The sequence below is a fragment of the Muscardinus avellanarius genome (assembly GCF_963383645.1).
Source record: "Muscardinus avellanarius genome assembly, chromosome: 5".
Classification (NCBI taxonomy): domain Eukaryota; kingdom Metazoa; phylum Chordata; class Mammalia; order Rodentia; family Gliridae; genus Muscardinus; species Muscardinus avellanarius.
In genome coordinates this window covers 83,433,088-83,451,542 of record NC_137790.1, presented here as the reverse complement: position 1 = coordinate 83,451,542, position 18,455 = coordinate 83,433,088, and the positions used below count along the sequence as shown (strand labels likewise).

The 18,455-nt window shown below is 41.5% G+C and overlaps 1 protein-coding gene across 1 annotated transcript in view; it reads right to left on the bottom strand.

The window, feature by feature from the left end:
• Nucleotides 1–825: 825 nt before the first annotated feature.
• The window catches only part of P3H2 (prolyl 3-hydroxylase 2), a gene marked incomplete at both ends in the record, with an annotated part of 162,370 nt that continues 144,740 nt past the window's right edge, over nt 826–18,455 (bottom strand). Inside the window, 7 exons of the mRNA XM_080695632.1 lie at nt 826–918; nt 6,458–6,598; nt 13,499–13,574; nt 14,518–14,635; nt 15,344–15,494; nt 16,129–16,224; nt 16,760–16,887. Of these exons, the coding sequence (XP_080551758.1) occupies nt 826–918; nt 6,458–6,598; nt 13,499–13,574; nt 14,518–14,635; nt 15,344–15,494; nt 16,129–16,224; nt 16,760–16,887 (803 nt within the window). The remainder of the gene's footprint in view (nt 919–6,457; nt 6,599–13,498; nt 13,575–14,517; nt 14,636–15,343; nt 15,495–16,128; nt 16,225–16,759; nt 16,888–18,455) is intronic.

Genomic DNA, 18,455 nt, shown 5'->3' with positions numbered 1-18,455 from the left:
GATCCTCCTGTCTCTGCCTCCTAAGTACTGGGATTGCAAGTGTACACCATCACGCCTGGCTCTCTGTATTATGTTTTAAAGATGCAACTCACAGGGCAGTCAGTTCGTGAGCACAGTGGGGGTGAGCTGAAGCTTCCAGTGTACATTCATCCATGGTGAGGACACCAGACTCAAAGCTCCACCAAGGCCATAGAAAGATGGGGCGCCTCTGTCTCATCCAGTTCTCATTGGAGAGGCTCCTTCCTGGAGCCTGTACGGCTCATCTGCCAGGGATGCCGGAGGCCATGCAGACTCTGCCAGGGGCTCCACACACCCCAAGCTGAGCAGATTCTGGAAATCAGAGCCCATGGCTGTCGGCACGGAGAGAGGGCGCATCTGAAAGGCTTGGAACCAGAAAGGCTTGCTGAGACCAAGTCACACTCTAACTTTATTTAGAACTGGGGCACGCACAAGAGCTGTGGCCTTGCCAAGAACCAGTGTGCTCTCTCTGAGCTATTGGATGCGCTGCAAAATAATCACAGGCGCGTGTGTGTTGCATGTGTACGTGGTGTGCTGTGTGCAGCATGTTTGTGCATGTGTGTTTGTGTGTGTGGTTTGCTTGTGAGTGGTGTGTGTATGATGGTGGTGACTGCCCTCTGAGAGATGAACCAAAGAAAAACCAAGAAAGATGTGAGTGAAGTAAAGCAAGCATCCTAGGAACAGAAGGGAGAGCTAGCGACTCATATTAACCTGTTAATTTATACCATGGCTCTGTACAAAAATAAAATAAAAAGGTTCTCATAAGATTCACAATTTAAATAAATATTTGATAGAACATTCTCGTTTTTATAGCTCATCTCTGGGGTTGATATTCAGTTCATGCTTCCCTCGCTGTTCTTGATCCAGGATGGCAATCACTTCATCTGCCTTGATTCGCTCCTGCAAAAAAGACAATTGACACATTTCTGTTACAAGCATGATAATCAGTACCAGTGGCAGATGCCTCCCAAACACTTCCAGGCACCATCTGTGCAGGGATTGGTGCTAAATCCAGTTAAGGACTAAATCTCATCTTCATCCCCGACTGATGCCTTCTCCTGGCAGTCCTGTATCCTAAGCAATTACTTTCCAAGATCTCGCTCCTGCAAACTCTGTGCTCAACCACTTATCCCCCTTGCAATTTCACGGTCTCAGCAATATCTACAACTTGATTCTGTGGCCAACATGCATCCACCATCCCTCCACAGACCTATTCATGTGTTTTCAGGCTCTTCGTGTGTTTTTCTCTCTCCCTCTCTCTTTCTCTTTCTCTCTCCTTAATATACTTTTATTGATGCATTATTGTCTCACATCATAATGTAAATCAAGTTGATAGTGACATACATGTTCTCTTTTTCTCATTAAAGATAAACACTGCTCACTTATTTAACTTAAAAGCCTGCGCATGGTTCCTGGCATCCAATAAGCCATCTGGTCCCGTCCATTCTGTCTCCTGTCTTTGCCCCTTTCTATTCCACGCACGCTGTTGGTGTTTTATTTTATACCACGTCCCTCAGCCTTAACACTGCTGACATTTGAGACCAGAAAATCCAGTGTGTGTGTGTGTGTGTGTGTGTGTGTGTGTGTGTGTGTGTGTGTGGTGGGGGGCTGTCCTGTGCATTGTAGGATGTTTGGCCATATCTTAGGCCTCTGTTTAGTACAAGTAGCCAATAACATGTCTCCATAAATTGTGATTACCAGAAACGTCTCCAGATGTTGGTGAATGTGCCACAGACAGCAAACTGCTCCCGACAGACACTGGTTTAGGTCCTTATTGTTAACTTAGTTGGCTTTAGAAGCCTCTAAATAGTTTCCCTGTTTTACCACTCCCGCTTCCAAAGGCGCACTTAAATCTGACCAAGTCAGACTCCTGCTTGGTGTGCGCCACCCTTTCAAGGTTCCTACTGCTGCATGGTCCAGGCTCTTTTCTCCATGTGATTGTAAAGGCTTGATCCACTCAGCCCTTTCTGCCTTCTTCAGCCTGATTTTGTCTTCTTCATTCTCCACAACTCCCACTCCAGTTTCCTACCTTCCTGATGTCCCTCAAGGTCTCGGCAGCTATCTCAAAAGAACTGTCTAGTCCTCATGTGGGTAAAATGCCCCGGATGCTCCCTGTGTGTTTATATCCTGTGTGTTTTCTTAACAGACACCCATCACCGATGAGTCCAGTTGGTCTCCTGTAACCTGCATTGCAAACCTTCCACCTCCTTCACCTGCTCTCATGCTACTCTAGTCTACAGCCACACATTAGCCACAGTGAATTTATGGACCCAATAATTCCCTGGGAATGACAGAGCTCATGACATTGTGTGTGTGTGTGTGTGTGTGTGTGTGTGTGTGTGTGTGTGTGGTGGGGGTGGGTAATAATAGCTTCCCACAAATTAAAATTCACAGGTTTCTGTTTTGTTTTTAATTTATCTGTGTTTATGTGTGTGATACTGGGAGTTGAACCCAGGAGAATTCTACCTCTGAGCTACATCCCTAACCCTTTTCATCTTTTGTTTAGGAAAAGGGTCTCCACGGGTGGTGAGAGTCTCACTACATTCTTGAGTCTGTCTTCTAGCCTGCCATCCTCTTATCTCAGCCTCCTAAGCACTGGGAATACAAGCATGCACCATCATGCCTGGCTAAAATTCACAGTTCTTAATCAAGCTGTAAAATCTAGTACCACTTTCTCTCTGTCCTCTTTCTTTTTTTAACCCCTGTCCCAGCCTCTCTTCTTTGTTAGGTTTTGTTAGGTCTTCGCCTGTTTCTGATGCTGGGGACCGAGCCCAGGCATCACGCCTCACACTATGCACAGCTTTGGTACTGAGCTGCCCCTCAGCTCCCTCGCTCTTGGCCACCCCAAGCTTCCTGTTGTCCTCCTGCCCTCCAGGCGTTTCTTCTCCCTGAACCAGCGGCTCACATGCACTTGTGTGGATAGAGCTCAGCCTGCCCATCGCTCTCAAATCAGTTGCCCCATTCCATTTTCTACACATCACTCGTGACTTTCAGAAAACCTCTTGATTATTGATATTTTTGCTTATTTGATGTCTGGCTCCTTCCACTAGAATATAAGCTCCAACTGAGCAGGCGCTTGGGTCTCTGCTCTATTTCTAGGGGCCAGAAAAGCTACAGACACTTGGCAAGGGCTCCAGTATGTTTGATGAATGAATATGCACCCACGGAAGCATCCTTTGTCTAAAATGTCTCTCCCAAAGGAATCTCACCTATCCTGTAAAGCTTTCTTGTTTTAATTTTTCTTTTAGTACTGGGGATTAAACCCAGGGGCATTCTACACCCCTAGCCGTTTTTATTTTTTATTTTCAAACATGGTCTCATTAAATAGCTGAGATTGACCTCAAATATGCAATTCCCCTATCTCAGCCTCCTAAGCACTGGGATCACAGCCATGCACCCCTACCTCCGGCCTGTAAAGCTTATTTTAAACCCAGTATCATCAATGTGCCTTACTTGCTTCTTCTTTTTTATTATTATTAATTTATTTATTTTTGCTTGTATAGTGGATGGGACCCAGGCACATTCTACCTCTGAGAATGTCCCATTTTTTATTCTTTATTTTGAAACAAGGTCTCACTGAGTTGCAAAGAGCCTTACTAAGTAGCTGAGGCTGTCCTCGAACCACGATCCTCCGGTCCCAAATGCTGGCATCACAAGTGTGGACCACCAAGCCCAGCTTAGTTGCTTCTTTTTAATCCCCACACACCATTCATTTTCTGATGACATTTATAACCATACTTTGCCTTAGGTTTTAACTACTTGGGCCTCTGTACTGCCTTTCCAATTAGACTTCAAGTTCCTCCAAGATAGGTGTTATATAAATAGTTGCTAGCACAGAACCTTGAGAAGTAAATTATAAAAATAACTGCTTTATGACCTGAAAACAAAGCCTCTTTCATGCAAGGCCTTATAACTCAAAATTATGTTGGCATAATGGTAATCTAAAAGAATAAAATACTAAAGGAGTCAGGCACGGTGGCCCAGGCTTATAGTTCTAGCACTTGGAAGGCTGAGCCAGGAGAATTGCAAGTTCAAGGCCAGTCTCAGGATCTTAGCAAGATACTTGGCAACTTAGTAAGCCGCTGATACATAAACATGTACACTAAATAACATTAAAAGTGGTTTTCACATCTAGATTTTAAAATGCCCACCCATTAACTGATGAATAAGCTCAATGCCACACCTACAAAGTTTTCACAAACGATGGCTTCAGGAAGCTATTACAATCATGTCTCTACTGATGGGAAAGAAACTGAAGAGCTGGAGCTGAAATGCATGTAATTTCTAGTATCCTTGCATCCCTAAGTGTTTATGCTTCTGAACATTTATTGAGAGCAAAGTGTCTGTAGAGTGATCTACAATATACATGGAAATCTGCCAGTCCTAGTGATTTGTTCTCAGGAAAATCTTTTAAGCCAGGGATTCTCAAACTTTGCTGCACATTAGAATCATTTAGGGAGATTCTATAACTTCTGATCACATCAAGTATCAATCAAGTCAGAATTCATGAAGGTAGGAGTCAGATGATAGTTTTTAAAGATTCCCAGGCGATTCCAATGCACAGCGAAGGATGGTTATCACAATTTGAGCTAAATTTCCAGTTAAGAGGTTCTTGTCATTACCCTCTGTGGCCACTAGATGGCAGACCTGCCTAAATAGTGGTAAATTTTACTTTTTTTTTTTTTTAACCCTAAGAAGAGGGGACACTGGCAATGTAGTTTATTTTGATACAATACTTTGAAGAGTTGGAATACAGAATGACTAAATCACCTGCTGAATTAATTATAAAATAATGACGCAATTTTTTAAACAAATTTCTTTTCTTAACTTGTTTGTTTCTTTCTTTCTTTCTTTTCTTTTTTTTTTTTTTGTTGGTGGTACTGGGGATGAAACCCTTCTTCCTCCGGGCTACACTCCCAGACCTATTTTATATTTTATTTGGAAAGAGGGTCTCTTAAGCCACCACGACTGGCTTTGAACCTGTGTGATCCTCCTGTCTCTGCCTCCCGAGCGTGGAGATTACAAGCGTGCCCTACCATGCCCGGCACAGAATTTCATTTTTAAGAATAGAATTTAGCTGGGCGTGGTAGTGCACGCTTGTAATCCCCGCGCTTGGGAGGCAGACACAGGAGGATCGCGCAGGTTCGAAGCCAGCCGCGCGCTCTGGTTTAGGAGACTCTGTTTCCAAATAAAAATGTAAAAATAGGTCTGGGAGTGTAGCCCGGAGGTAGAAGGGCTTCCAGGAACCCCAGTACCACCAAAAAGAAAAAAAAAAAATAGAATTTGACAGATTCATCGCATCGCACTTGGGGCTGGAGAAGACGAAGAAGGCATCGGGCGTGGACCCTGCTCAGAGGCTTCAGTTTCATCTTCAGTGGTCGAGGTCGGCCCGGCTTTGACCGGAACCAGTCCACACGCCCACAGTTTGCTCTTCTACTACATGGTGCTGAAGGTTGAATGTTATTCCTTACAGTGAGCTCAGGTCTTTCTCCCAGAGGCGTCTGTCTATCAGTGTTAATTCACACCTTTTCATGGTACAGACTATAATCTCTGTCTAAGGGCATCTCAAAGGATGAGATTGTGGCCTCTTATCCAGGCTGGGCCTCAGCTACTCCAAATTCAATAATATTAATTTAATAATAGTAATAAGTACAAAACAGGTTCCCTCATCTCTTCCATGTTTTATAAGGTGATCTTTTAGATTATTTGCTAAGAATAAAATATAGTCTTCCAGGAGGTCATAGAAAGCCATTCTTCTCCTCTGATGCTACATTTGTTAATGAGCTCAATATTAATCAGTGACTACCAAATACGATGATGCACTGATTTATGCAAACATTTTCACTTATTTTAACTCATCAGGTTAGGAATCGCCTTCATAGCTCCTGTTATATCCCTCAGATTCCCACAACAAAAACTAGACATGTAATGCTAGGTCAGGATCTGATCAGAAGCACTTGTTCCTGCTTAGAAAACAGTCCCTGGGTTGTGCCGGGCGTGGTGGCGCACACTTGTAATTCCCGTGCTTGGGATGCAGAGACAGGAGGATTGCGCAGGTTCGAAGCCAGCCACGCACACTGGCTTAGGAGACCCTGTTTACACACACACACACACACACACACACACATATACATATATACACACATATATGTACATACACATACACACACACACAAACACACACACACACACAAACACACACACACACACACAGCCCAGAGGTAGAAGGGTTTCCAGGAACCACAGTACCACCAAAAATATATATTAAAAAAAAGAAAAAGAAAACAGTCCCTGGGTTGTAAACCAGAAAGAATTCTGGAAAGGTTTTGGTCATGATCTCTCATGTCTGTGGAGGAGTATGGAACAACTTGAAGCACTTTTCAGGTAGACCAGTTCATCAGCAGGTGTAACTGGCTCTCTGGGTGCATGAGGAACTCACCAGTTCTCTGTAAAGTGGGTCCAAGGTAAACCACAGAGCCACCGCACACCTCTGGCCTTTGGTGACTGCCTTCACCCCATGCGGATTCTCTCCTCCAGATGAGAAGCTGATCATACGCCCACACTTTGGTTTTATAGAGGCCTGAGGAAGAAAGTGAAAATCAGACTTTAAATTCTTACATCGTAAACATTTCCCTCTATAGAATTATTGGGGCTAGCATAATGGAATCCTAGGGCAGAAGGAGAAATAAATTGTCTCCGTTTTCTCATCTGTAAAACAAACAGAAGGTCAAAATTATATCTACCTGTTATGCTTAGCTCTGCAATTATCCCCTTAAAGCTCGTTTGTTTAAAGCTAATCTTCAATGCAGCAACAGCCAGAGGTGAGGGTCTCAGGAAATGATGGGCTCAGGAGGGCTCTTGCCCCATTGGTGGAATAATCCATTTGATGGACTTATAATTTGAATGCACTCCTGAGAGGAGGAGGAAATGGCAGGCAGGTGGGCGTGTTTGGAGAAAACAGTACACTGAAGGGGCGCCCTGGGGGAGCTGTACGTAGCCCCTAGCTATTTTCTCTCCCTCCTGCCCCCCTTTCCCAGCTTCCATGTGCTGAACAGTTTTCCTCTGTCATATCCTTTAGCCGGGATGTTCTGCTCTCCTTGGGCCCACAGCAATAGAACTAGCTCACCATAGACTGAAGCCTCTGAAACCATGAGACAAAATACACCTTTGCTTCTCCAGGTTGTTGGTATCAGGCATTTTGGTGAGGGCTATATAAAGCAGAATGACATACTATATCATAATATAAAACTTTTTAAGCCAAAGATGTAGCACTACATGTGCATATGGTAATTTCTCAATACGTGCTATGATAATAGCCCGCAGATTCTAAGAAGGCGAGAGGTCTCTCTTAATTCACTTACATAGTTTTGGCACTAGCAGTGCATCTGGGTATGAGGCAGGTTATTCCTTTAATATTTGTAGAATTAAAAAGAAATCCAGAAGACATCTGAGTGCCAGAAAAGCATTATTATTGGCCTAAGTAGTGGCTATATGCGTGCATCCTCTCTAATTTCTTAGTTGTCTATTTATGGTATATATGTTTTTTGCATTATAAGGTGTTTTTAAAGTCTAATTCCACATGATGCTCGGCTCTCTTCACAGTACTCTTGCTCAGTGGTTACCCAGACACTCTTTGACTTCCTTAAGTGATGAGAACACACTACCCCTTGGCACCACCTAGTTCACGGCCTCAGGGTGTTTTGAGATGATTGATACACAACTTCGAAGCGTCACGTTGCTCCGGTAGAGCTGCCTGCTGATATTTAGGTAGAAGAATGCAGTGAAGGAAAACAGATACCGTTTGGGGCACTGGACTTGGGGGTAAGATGAAAAGCAGGCTCTTCAAGCTGAGTGAGCTTAAGCAACACTATTACAGGCCGTAGTTCTCTGTTTAAAGGAGAATCCCATGGGTGTAGAGTCCATTTGTCTTCCTTGGGAAATACTGAAACCTCACTCATCCCATGTAGAGCTTAGAAAAATAAAGCAGAAGAGCAGCACAGCCATTCCACTGGTGGTAAGCTGGACTGGTTGTAACTAGCTATTTTTTGAACTGAGTTGACACTGGATAAGAACTTTTGTTTCCCTTCTGCCTAAGAAGAGAGTGCTACGATTTTTTCACTGCCATCTTCAGGAAGCACTTCTGACAACTTTCTTGAAGTCTTTGATGCTACATAACATTTATACTTTCAGGCTGTGTGACTCAGAGGTAGGTGGAGGAGTCAAAGCCAGACACCAAGAGGGGTGTGTACGCCTATATGTGCCTGTATTTTATGACTATGTGTGTGCCGTGTGTAGGAGTGTTTACAGGAAGAGTGGAACAGACAGTCAGTTTCTGATCCCTCTCCTATTCACAATCACTGGGGAGTGGTTTGTCTTTTCTAGACAAAGTTGCTGTTCTTAAGCATCTTCATGGAGGTGGCTTTTCTGATGTAAATCTAGACAGTTCACTAGTTACTGGTGTCCTCTGTGCCAACTGAGGACAGACAAAGAGCCTGTTGTGTATTTCTACATAGAAATGAATAAAAATCATGTTTGACCCAGGCTTGGTAGCACACACTGCAATCCCAGTACTTGGGAGGCTAAGAGAGGAGGATTACAGGCTAGAGGCAAACCTCAGCTACTTAGCAAGGCCCTCATCAACATAGGGATAGGGGTTTAGCTCAGAGGTAGAATGACCCTGGGTTCAATCCCCAGTACCACAAAAAAGGGGTGGGGGGAATGATGTGTGAAGCTTAGGGGATAGGATAGAAAAGCAGACTAGTAAGTGGTCTGGAGAGCTGACTTTCCAGTTTTCTGAGCTGCTCACTCTCTGGTTCTGGTTAGGATTCACTGGGCCATGCAAGCTATCCATCCATCACTTCTGTGTGATTACCAGATCTTGGTAGCAACAACTTACAATATTCAAAAAGAGTGTTGGAACAATTTAGCATTTTCTTTCTGATAAAATTAGAAGAATTAAAGGTTATTTTATTTTATGGAATTGGGGATTGAACTCAGGACTACTCTACCAATAGTAGCTACACTCCAACCCCTTCTACTTTTTTTTTGGGGGGGGTGGATGGAACTCAGGGGCCTTCTACCTCTGGGCTATACTCCCAGACCTATTTTATATTTTATTTGGAAACAGGGTCTCTTAAGCCAGCTGAGGCTGACTTTGAACCTGTGTGATCTTCCTGTCTCAGCCTCCCAAGCGCGGGGATTACAAGCGTGCACCACCATGCCCGGTTTGTAATCCTAGCATTTGGGAGGCTGAGATATTTAGGATCACAGTTCAAGGACAGCCTCAGTTACTGAGTGAGGCCCTTTGCAACTCAGTGAGACCCTGTTTCACAGTAAAGAATAAAGAATAGGGCTGGGAGTGTAGCTTGAAGGTAGAATGCCCCTGGGTTCCATCCCTGGTACTGCAATAAACAAATAAATAAAATGAATAAATAAATAAATAAATTCTGTTTGCTTTCCAGCTAACTGAAAACGGGGAGTCATGGAGCATTTGTGATGTACTTGTTTGTCTTTAATAATTGTAAGTATTCAACCATTTTTCAGTTAGGTAGGAGATCTCCATATTTTTACCAAGTAAAGGATTGAAAATGTTTAATTCTTTGTGTGGCCCTGACCTAGTTGTCCTTCAGGAGTCAAAGAAAGAAAAGCTAAAAAGGAAAATTATTCATTTCTCTTTACTGAGATTAGAACAAATTTACTACGGGAAAGAGGTAAGAACTGGAAATTCCACAATTTTAAGAATTACCAGGCCGGGCATGGTGGCACACGCTTGTAATCCTAGCACTGAAAAGTGGACACTGTAGGATCAAGGTTCGTGGACAGCCTCAGCTACTTAGCGAGGCACTTCACAATTCAGTGAGACCCTGTTTCAAAAATAAAAGGACTTAAAAATAGGGCTAGGGGTGTAGCTCAGAGGTACAATGCCCCTGTATTCCATCCTCAGTACTGCAAAAAAAAAAGACCAAAAATTTTATCTAAGAATTCTAGTTATAAAATCAACTGTTCTAAAGATGAGCCATACACAATAATATAAAATATTGCTGAGTTTTTCCATTAATAATTTAAGATAATTTCATCTATTTTTTAAAATGAGTTTAGATTTGGTGGTTTAAAAAATATTTACACTTAAAATTATAGATCTTTGAAAGGAGACTATTATCTGCATTCATATACTTAAACTGCAGAATTCCAGTTAAGTTACATTCAACAGTGAAACTGATTCATACACAGTATTCCAAGCATTATTTCAAACACTGAACATTTCCAAATATGGCCACTAGAGGGAGAAAAAGCAAAGAAATCTTTTCAGCCACCTGTCGGATTCTTTTCAAAGTGTGATTTTCTTCCAAGTAGTATGAGATGGGAGCATTTTTTGTGCACCTGTTTCAGTGTTAGCAGAGCACAGACATAAAACAGTCTCTACTCATAACTCTTTAGAAAGTGAAACCATTGTACAGGGCATTTAAACTCCCACCCAGATCATCAATCTTAATTTATTAGATTATAAACTATCAAATATACTCCCAGATTAATGTTAAATATTTTTATAAAAAATTGAGACATCACAAACTTTTAAACATACCAAAGTCAATCACTAAGCCAAATAATAGATGGAGGGAAGGGAGCAACAGGGTGGTAATTGTGGAAGGATTAAATGAGTGATGTGTGCATGTACGCCTTTACCATCTTGTACCCCATTAAGATGTATGACTACAGTGCACCAATAAAAAGTATACGCCATTGTATTACACTTCATGAAATCCACTCATCTGTTGATGAACAGTTAAGCTGGATCCACTGTTGGCAATTATGAATTGTGCAGCTATGTCATTTGCAGAGAAATGGACGGAACTGGAGAAGATGCTAAGTGAGATTAGTCAGTCACTAAAGGTGAAGAGCTGGTGTTTTCCCTCATATGTGGAAGCTAGGGAGAAATCAGGACACAGGAAGGACTCCAGACAAAGAGGAGAAACCTTAATGGAGTGAGGGAGGGGACCTGAGGGAGGTGGAAGGGGGAGGAAAACTTGAAGAAAGAAACATTTCAATGGACATAATGTACATACACAAATTTATCAATGCCTGTCACAGTGTAGTACTCAGGAAGGTGGGTTGGGGAGGGCTCACCGAGTGCTGTGTGCATGTATGCCTCTATCACCCCAGACTTCATCACGAGGCATGTTTACAGTGTACCAATAAAATGTTTTTAAGTGCATAAAATATTTTTTTATCTGTGTATGATCCTGAGGATTGAACCTAGGATTATTCTACCTCCAAGCCACACCCACAGCCCTATTTTATTTTATTTTGAAACAGGATCTTGCTAAGTTCTGTGGCTAGAGTTGACCTGCAATCTTCCTGTATCAGCCTCCTATGTACTGGGTTTGCACCACACTGCACAGTTTCTTCTTAATTATATAATATTTCTGGACAATTTTAACCAGAATCCTCACTCGAATTATGTTTAAACCCAGCAATATATAATTTCTGTAATATGAATGCTACATGTCATGAGTGATACTTGGATGATTCACTACTGAGAAAAGTATGCTAGCTATGAAGGGAAAAACATAAAACTCAAGAAAAGTTTAAGAAATAAACTTTTGGCTTATATAATGCCCAAACTCTGAAGTTTCCATACATGTCCTAACTATTTAGATTCTGTATAGAAGAGAGATACCTCATCATCTATTTATACTTTGATTGTTTCATCAATTGGAAAACCGACTTTTCTACAATTGTATGTTGTTCTTTGGCTTGAAAATCAAAAGATGTTCACTATAACTGTACGTGCTAAGAAGGCTGGCTTTCCAAAGGCACTGGTTTTCTTAGAAAGATGTGGCTGAATTTAGCTCTTGATTTACATGTTTTTATGTACATAGTTTTTCATGTATAGATTTACTACTTATACTCATATGTAAATTATATGTACCTAGTTATATACACACATGTATGTACACACATAATCATTTTGGTATCAAGACATTTGGAGGCCAATGCTCAACCCAAGTATGTAGAAACCCAAGTTATTTGAAAACTAAACTTCATAATCATTTGACTTATCCTACTTGGGTGACAGTTATTGTTTGGATCAACAATGTCCCCCAAAGTCTTGTGCTAAAGACAGGGTCCCCAGTGCAGCAAGGCTTGGAGGTGGAACTTCTGACAATTGTTTGGGTCATGAGGACTCTGACCTCATCAGAGCAGTAACCCACTGATGGCTGGAAGGACCACTAGGAGATGGGACCTAGTTGGAAGAAGCATGTCACTGTGGGTACACTCTGAAAAGGGTTTATCTCATTTCCTGCCCCTTCTTCTCTTTCTCTTTCCTGGCTGCCATGAGTTGAGAACCTTCCCTCTGCCATCATGTTCTGTCCCATCTGAGAATCAGAGCAACAGAGCTGGATGAGCATGGACTGAAACTTCTGAAACCATGAGCCTAAATCAATCTTTCCTTCTCTAAGTTGTTCTTGTCAGTTACAGCAAGAAGAGCTGACTAACACAGTAAATTAGAAACTGATGCTTCTATCAGATTACTTGACAAAGAATCAGAAAATCTAAGTTTGGCCGGGAGTGGTGGCACACACTTGTAATCCCAGCGCTTGTGAGGCTGAGACAGGAGGATCACACAGGTTCGAAGCCAGCCTCAGCTACTTAGTGAGGCTCTCAGCAACTTAGTGAGACCCTGTTTCCAAATAAAAATATAAAATAGGGCTGGGAGTATATCCCGGAGGTAGAAAGCCCCCGGGTTCCACCCCCAGTACCACCACACACAAAAAAAAAAGAAAAAGAAAATATAAGTTTTGTTCAAAGTCTAACATTAAAGAGCTGCATATTGCTGGGCGTGGTGGCGCAGGCTTGTAATCCCCACGCTTGGGAGGAGAAGACAGGAGGATCAAGCTGGTTTGAAGCCAGCCGCATTGGCTTAAGAGACCCTGTTTCCAAATAAAAATATAAAGTAGGTCTGGGAGTGTAACCTGGAGGTAGAAGGCTTTCCAGAAACCCCAGTACCACCAAAAAAAAAAAAAAAAAAAGAGCTGTATATGGTCATCATCAAATCCTTACTATCTCTACTCTTTAATTTACCTGTCTTTAAAATGGAGAAGAAGGCCGGGTGTGGTAGCACACACTTGTAATCCCCGCTTTTGGGAGGCGGAGACAGGAGGATCGCGCTGGTTTGGAGTCAGCCTCGCTGGCTTAAGAGACCCTGTTTCCAAATTATAAAATAGGTCTGGGAGTGTAGCCCAGTGGTAGAAGGGCTTCCAGGAACCCCAGTACCACCAAAAAAAAAAAAAAATGGAGAAGACGACGTTTATGGATGCTTCTATTTCTAACATTTTATGATTATAAATTTACTGCGACCCTCTCTACCTCCTGAATTCTTAATCTCAGAAGTATTTGGAAAACAATAGTCTTCTAGTCCTTGGAAAAGTGGCAAGACTAAAATTTTTAAAAGGAAATTTTCAGGAAGAGATATACTTACAGTTACAGTCTTAGCATCCATTTCAGTAAATATGAATTCTCCTCCTTCAAAGTCATCATTCATATATAGGAGAGCACTGTAAAAATAAAGTAGAAACCATTAATACAACAGTATAATTTCAACATCATAGCAAAATACTGGTGACTGGTGCTGAATGGGCCAGGCTGACTAGTAAGATGCCTTTGAATTACACACATTCATTGAAATAATGAAACCTCCAAACCCTTGCAGATATCATCTGAGTTATAACCCTGAAGTATTCAATGATTCCACTTACATTGAAATTTTAATCATATTTCATAGCTCATCTCACATTTTACTTCTTCCAAAGAATGCCTAACTAGATTTAATTTAACAATTTAACATGGTCCTCCTGGCCCATTCACATTGCTTAAAACTCTCCTCTTCCTTCATGTAATAGTAACTCTAAAGAGTATATTTCTTTCCTTAATTCACTAGAGATTTCCCTGTGATCTAGCCTGGCCTTGCAGATAGGGGGTGCTCATTTATTTAAAAATAGAGCACAGGGTAGTAAAAATTAACACAATGGTTTAATGGTGTTAATACATGGTGATGACAACTCCTGATTTTCTACATTCTTTACATACTAAGATATCTTTCCATCTGATGACATCTTATTTCTTTGGGTTTCTTCTATCTTATTTACAAAATGCAGACACAGTTCTTGTAGGGTGTGTATAATAGATAAGTGACGTGATAATATTCCTGTGTGTACTGGGACATCAAGCCCTTTTTTTCTCAAGACATACCAAAAAGGATATGTTTCAAGTGAAAACAAAGCAATTTTTAAAAAGTATACTATACTTAACAGGATAAAAATGTGCATGATTTTGAGGACAAAGATGAAAAAATCGCAGCTATGGCAGCTGCTCAGGAGACTGAGAATTGCTGCTTCACAGAGATGCATGGTGGCCAGCAAAACAGAGCAGCTCTCAAGTTTCATAGGCCTCTGTAATGGTAGGGCAAAGGCTTGGTTTTACAGCAGGTGCTGGCCATACCTGTAGTCTCGGAAAGTGTAAGCAGGAGGCTCTTTCCAGCATTCATTGGCCTCGGGGTCCAACAAGCAGTTGTCTGCATGAATGGGATGGCTGAGGTCATTTCTTCTATCCTGCTGACCTGTCAGAAAGAGGAACAGAGAAGAATGAGAGTGAATGAGCAGTAACTTCCAACAGAAAGAGGGACAATGTAATGGCCTACTCCCATTCCTGGTGGCCTTTACAAATGTATGGAGAGAGAAGGCAGTGCAGAAGAGAGGGAAAACAGTGGGCAAGCAGTCAAGAGATCCAGGTCTGTGATTTTGACTTTGTGGAAATCTACAAGTATAAAGCCTATTTCTATGACACCCTTCCCCTTATATTAGATGAGTGTAATAGAAGATGCAGAGAGGAAAGGACAATGGCCAGGAAGCTAGGATGCCTCTGTCTTTCAAAGGATATTTCTTCAATCATCCCTTCAACATCTATGCTTCCATTCACTGCTTGTGGACATAACAGCAACTATAATGTCCCAGTTTCTGGTTCTCTGACAAGAGAAACCTGGAGCAGAAAAGCATTTTTATACATGACATCAGCAATTAGGAGAAATAGGTTTGACAGGGAAAGGGTGCAGAGTGAGGAGCTTGTGAAACTTTGGCGAACCAAAAAAAAAAAAAAAGCAAGAAGACGGATATGAAAAATGAGCGTTCTTATGTGGCTGCTGCCTCTGTAGAAATTGAGATCTCTTCTAAAATATCAGGCTAAAATGTAATAGAACTTTGTTCTACATTATTCTATTTCCCATAGAATTGTGGGTACAAGGGACTGAATTTAGTTTCTGGAATCTCACCGGAAAGGGCTGTTCGGCAGACCATGTGTGTATAGGAAAAATACAAGGTTGAGTTCAGCATAAAATAGGACTCTACAATCTTTCGGGCCTTCTCACTGATGTCATAGAAGAGACGGGCACTCTTCAGAGGGACTCGGCCTTCATACCCGAACTGAAAAATAAATAAAAATAAGAAGAAGAATGTTAGAAAGCACTGGGTTGATTGGAGAACTTGAGACCAACAGATGCTCGGCTTCAATAAGTCAGAATGGAATGACCATCTCTGCGCTCAGTAATAGGAACAGAACATGCATGTGGGTTTGGATTTGGGTTAGGACACTGAGCCACTGCAATGAGCTCTTCCTATTCAGAGAGGGAAAGGTGAAGCTAACTGCCCACCCTCTTCTCTCAAAATGCATTTTGTATTCCCTTCTAACAACACAGTAGGGAATAATTACCTATTTTGGTATGTTTTAACAATTAGATCATAAGCTGTATTTTTTATCAGGTACAAATTTGGAAGATGTAAGATTTAATAAATTGGTGACTTATTGAAGAAATTATTAAGAACAATAAAAATGTCCGAAAGGTGTAGCTTAATGGTAAAGCATGTGTTTAGTGTGCACGAGGCCCTGGTTTCTATCTCCAGCACTCCAAAACTAACATCAACAAGCTTCCATTTCCTACTTGTTCCTTTCAACCTTATATTCTATATTCTAAACTCTTCCCTTTTCTTTGTCGATTGTTCACTAAAGCCTCTTGATTTACACTAAGGAACCCAGTCCCCAAACCAGTGGAGACTTTACCTTGAGTGCTTTCAGGACAGTTGCTCCTTCAAACTTTTCATTGGGCGTATGGGGTGAAGTTTTCCCTCGGTATCCATCACCAACAATCATGATTCCCTGAAAGCAACATGTAAGAAGATATAGGCAAATAAAAATTCATCATTCTTCTTTTTGCTTTGGCCGCCAGAAATCTGAGAAGTAAATTTAATCCTCAGAACCATTCCCACTGTTGTCCAGGGTACAAGAAAAATTATTTTTTCTAATCTAAGAGACATTTATATTTAATCTTCCCTCTACATTTTCATCACAAAACACTGCCACTTCTTCATAGAAATAAAGAGAACATCAATGGCTCAATACACTGGTCAATTATTGATTAAAATAAATGGATTTCCCCGCAATTTTATATGATGGGCTTGACATGAGTTGGAAGGCCACTGTCCTAGGAATTAAGCCACAAGAGTATTCCCACCTGTAAAAACACAAATCATTCCAAACCAAAGGCTACAAAATGGGCTTCCACAATCAATATCCTTCTCCTAAAGGAAATGACATTTCAGCCTCATTCTGTGAGTCTTTGTGAGACGAGGCCCACTGCTCTCCCAGCTCATGACAGGCCAGCACAGCCAGGACCTCGCCCTCCAGTCCTCACATTGGCCACACTGTGGAGCTCCCGGCACTGCTCTTCTGACAGGACGTTATCCAGGAGAACCCGCTGCGTCCCATTCAGCTGCTCTGAGTTATAGACGAAGGTGACGTTCTCATAGAGCAGAGGGCCACCTGAGGGACAGAGCACATCATCTTCCTTGTTACTATGCCCTCAAGGAGGGATCCCAGAACCTACAATAGCTTCTGACAGGCAGTTTGAAAGGCTGTTCCTTGTGAATACTTAAGACACAAAGACACACAAAGACTAATTACATACTGGAAAGCTTGAGAGACACAATATGAATTCAGAAAAAAAGGCAGATGTTTGGCTACCAGGTGTTTCTATAGTGTCATACTAATGTATATATTGTTTTATATTTTTATATTATGTAATACTAAATATTAACTATCATATTTTTATAGTGTCATTATATATGATATATAGATATACATATATATTATGTACGTATATCCTTTCAGAATGGACATTTTTTTTATTTCCCTATGATTCCAGATGGTCTTGAAAAGCAGACTAGGCATCTTACAGGATTCTCTTACTCTGAGACACCCTTCTCCACAGCCCCTCATTCATTTCTGTTACAATATCACAAGTGACTACTCAGTTACATGCCTGCGGCCCCCTGGCATGTCATGCGTCCCTCAGTTCCACTGGTACCTGGAGCAATGCCAGGTAACTCAGGCAGTCACACCAAGTCACCTGACTCCTTCCCCTCATCACCTGGCTTCTTCACATCACTTAATGGATTCCAGGTGGGCTTGCATTTGGAGGACATAGTTTTCTCTGCTTTCTGGTGAGACATTTACATTGCTTTTTCTGGCAGGAGGGTTCCCCGTAGGCTGCTCTCTCTAGAGAGAGCCCACACTTTAAATACATTAGCCCACTTTAGGCTTTTCCGAGGGTGCAACTTTGAGGTCATATGTTAGGTTGTAAAATTACAAAATCTAGGGAGTAGGTCTGAAGGACAGAGCCTTTGATGATGAGAAAATCTCCAGATGTATCAGAGTACAAACATTTTGAATCCCAACTGAACATAAAAGGAAACAGTGATTTCTAATCCTTATAATACTCATAATAAGCATAAGGAGCTGATAAGAGCCTGTGAGTGTGGGCAGCTCACCCTGGAGGGCTGGGATGGGAAGGCACAGTTCCCCATCCTCCCCTAGGCTAGCAAAGGACACCAACACACTGCACTCCAACACAGCTGTTGAAGGAAGAAGAGACATCGAAAATGATGTCTGCTCTATCTCTAGAAAATGGATGAGTCGTACTAGAGAATAACAGTATTTATTGGTCTAGTTAGGAACCAGTGTTCCACTTCAGCCCATGTTTAATGGAATATTAAAAAAATGGGACAGAATTTCTCAATCTTGAGTTATCTGCTAAAGCAAATGTTCCCTAAGGAGCTAAAGTCCTGACACATTGTGTCACTGTATTTTTTTCTTTCATATTTGCAATTGTAAGACTATGTGTATATTATTTTCATAATTTCCTACAACTACCATATCTAAAGCAGTTTATGAGAGTAAATAAAAACAAAACCATAAAGCCAACTAAATTCAAATGAACAATACTAATAAAATATTGATGTTATTTCAATGAAAATAAAATAGAACATTCCACATAAATATTCTGATAAATAATATGGCCCAGGTTCTTTTGAGCCAGCATTTTCAATGCT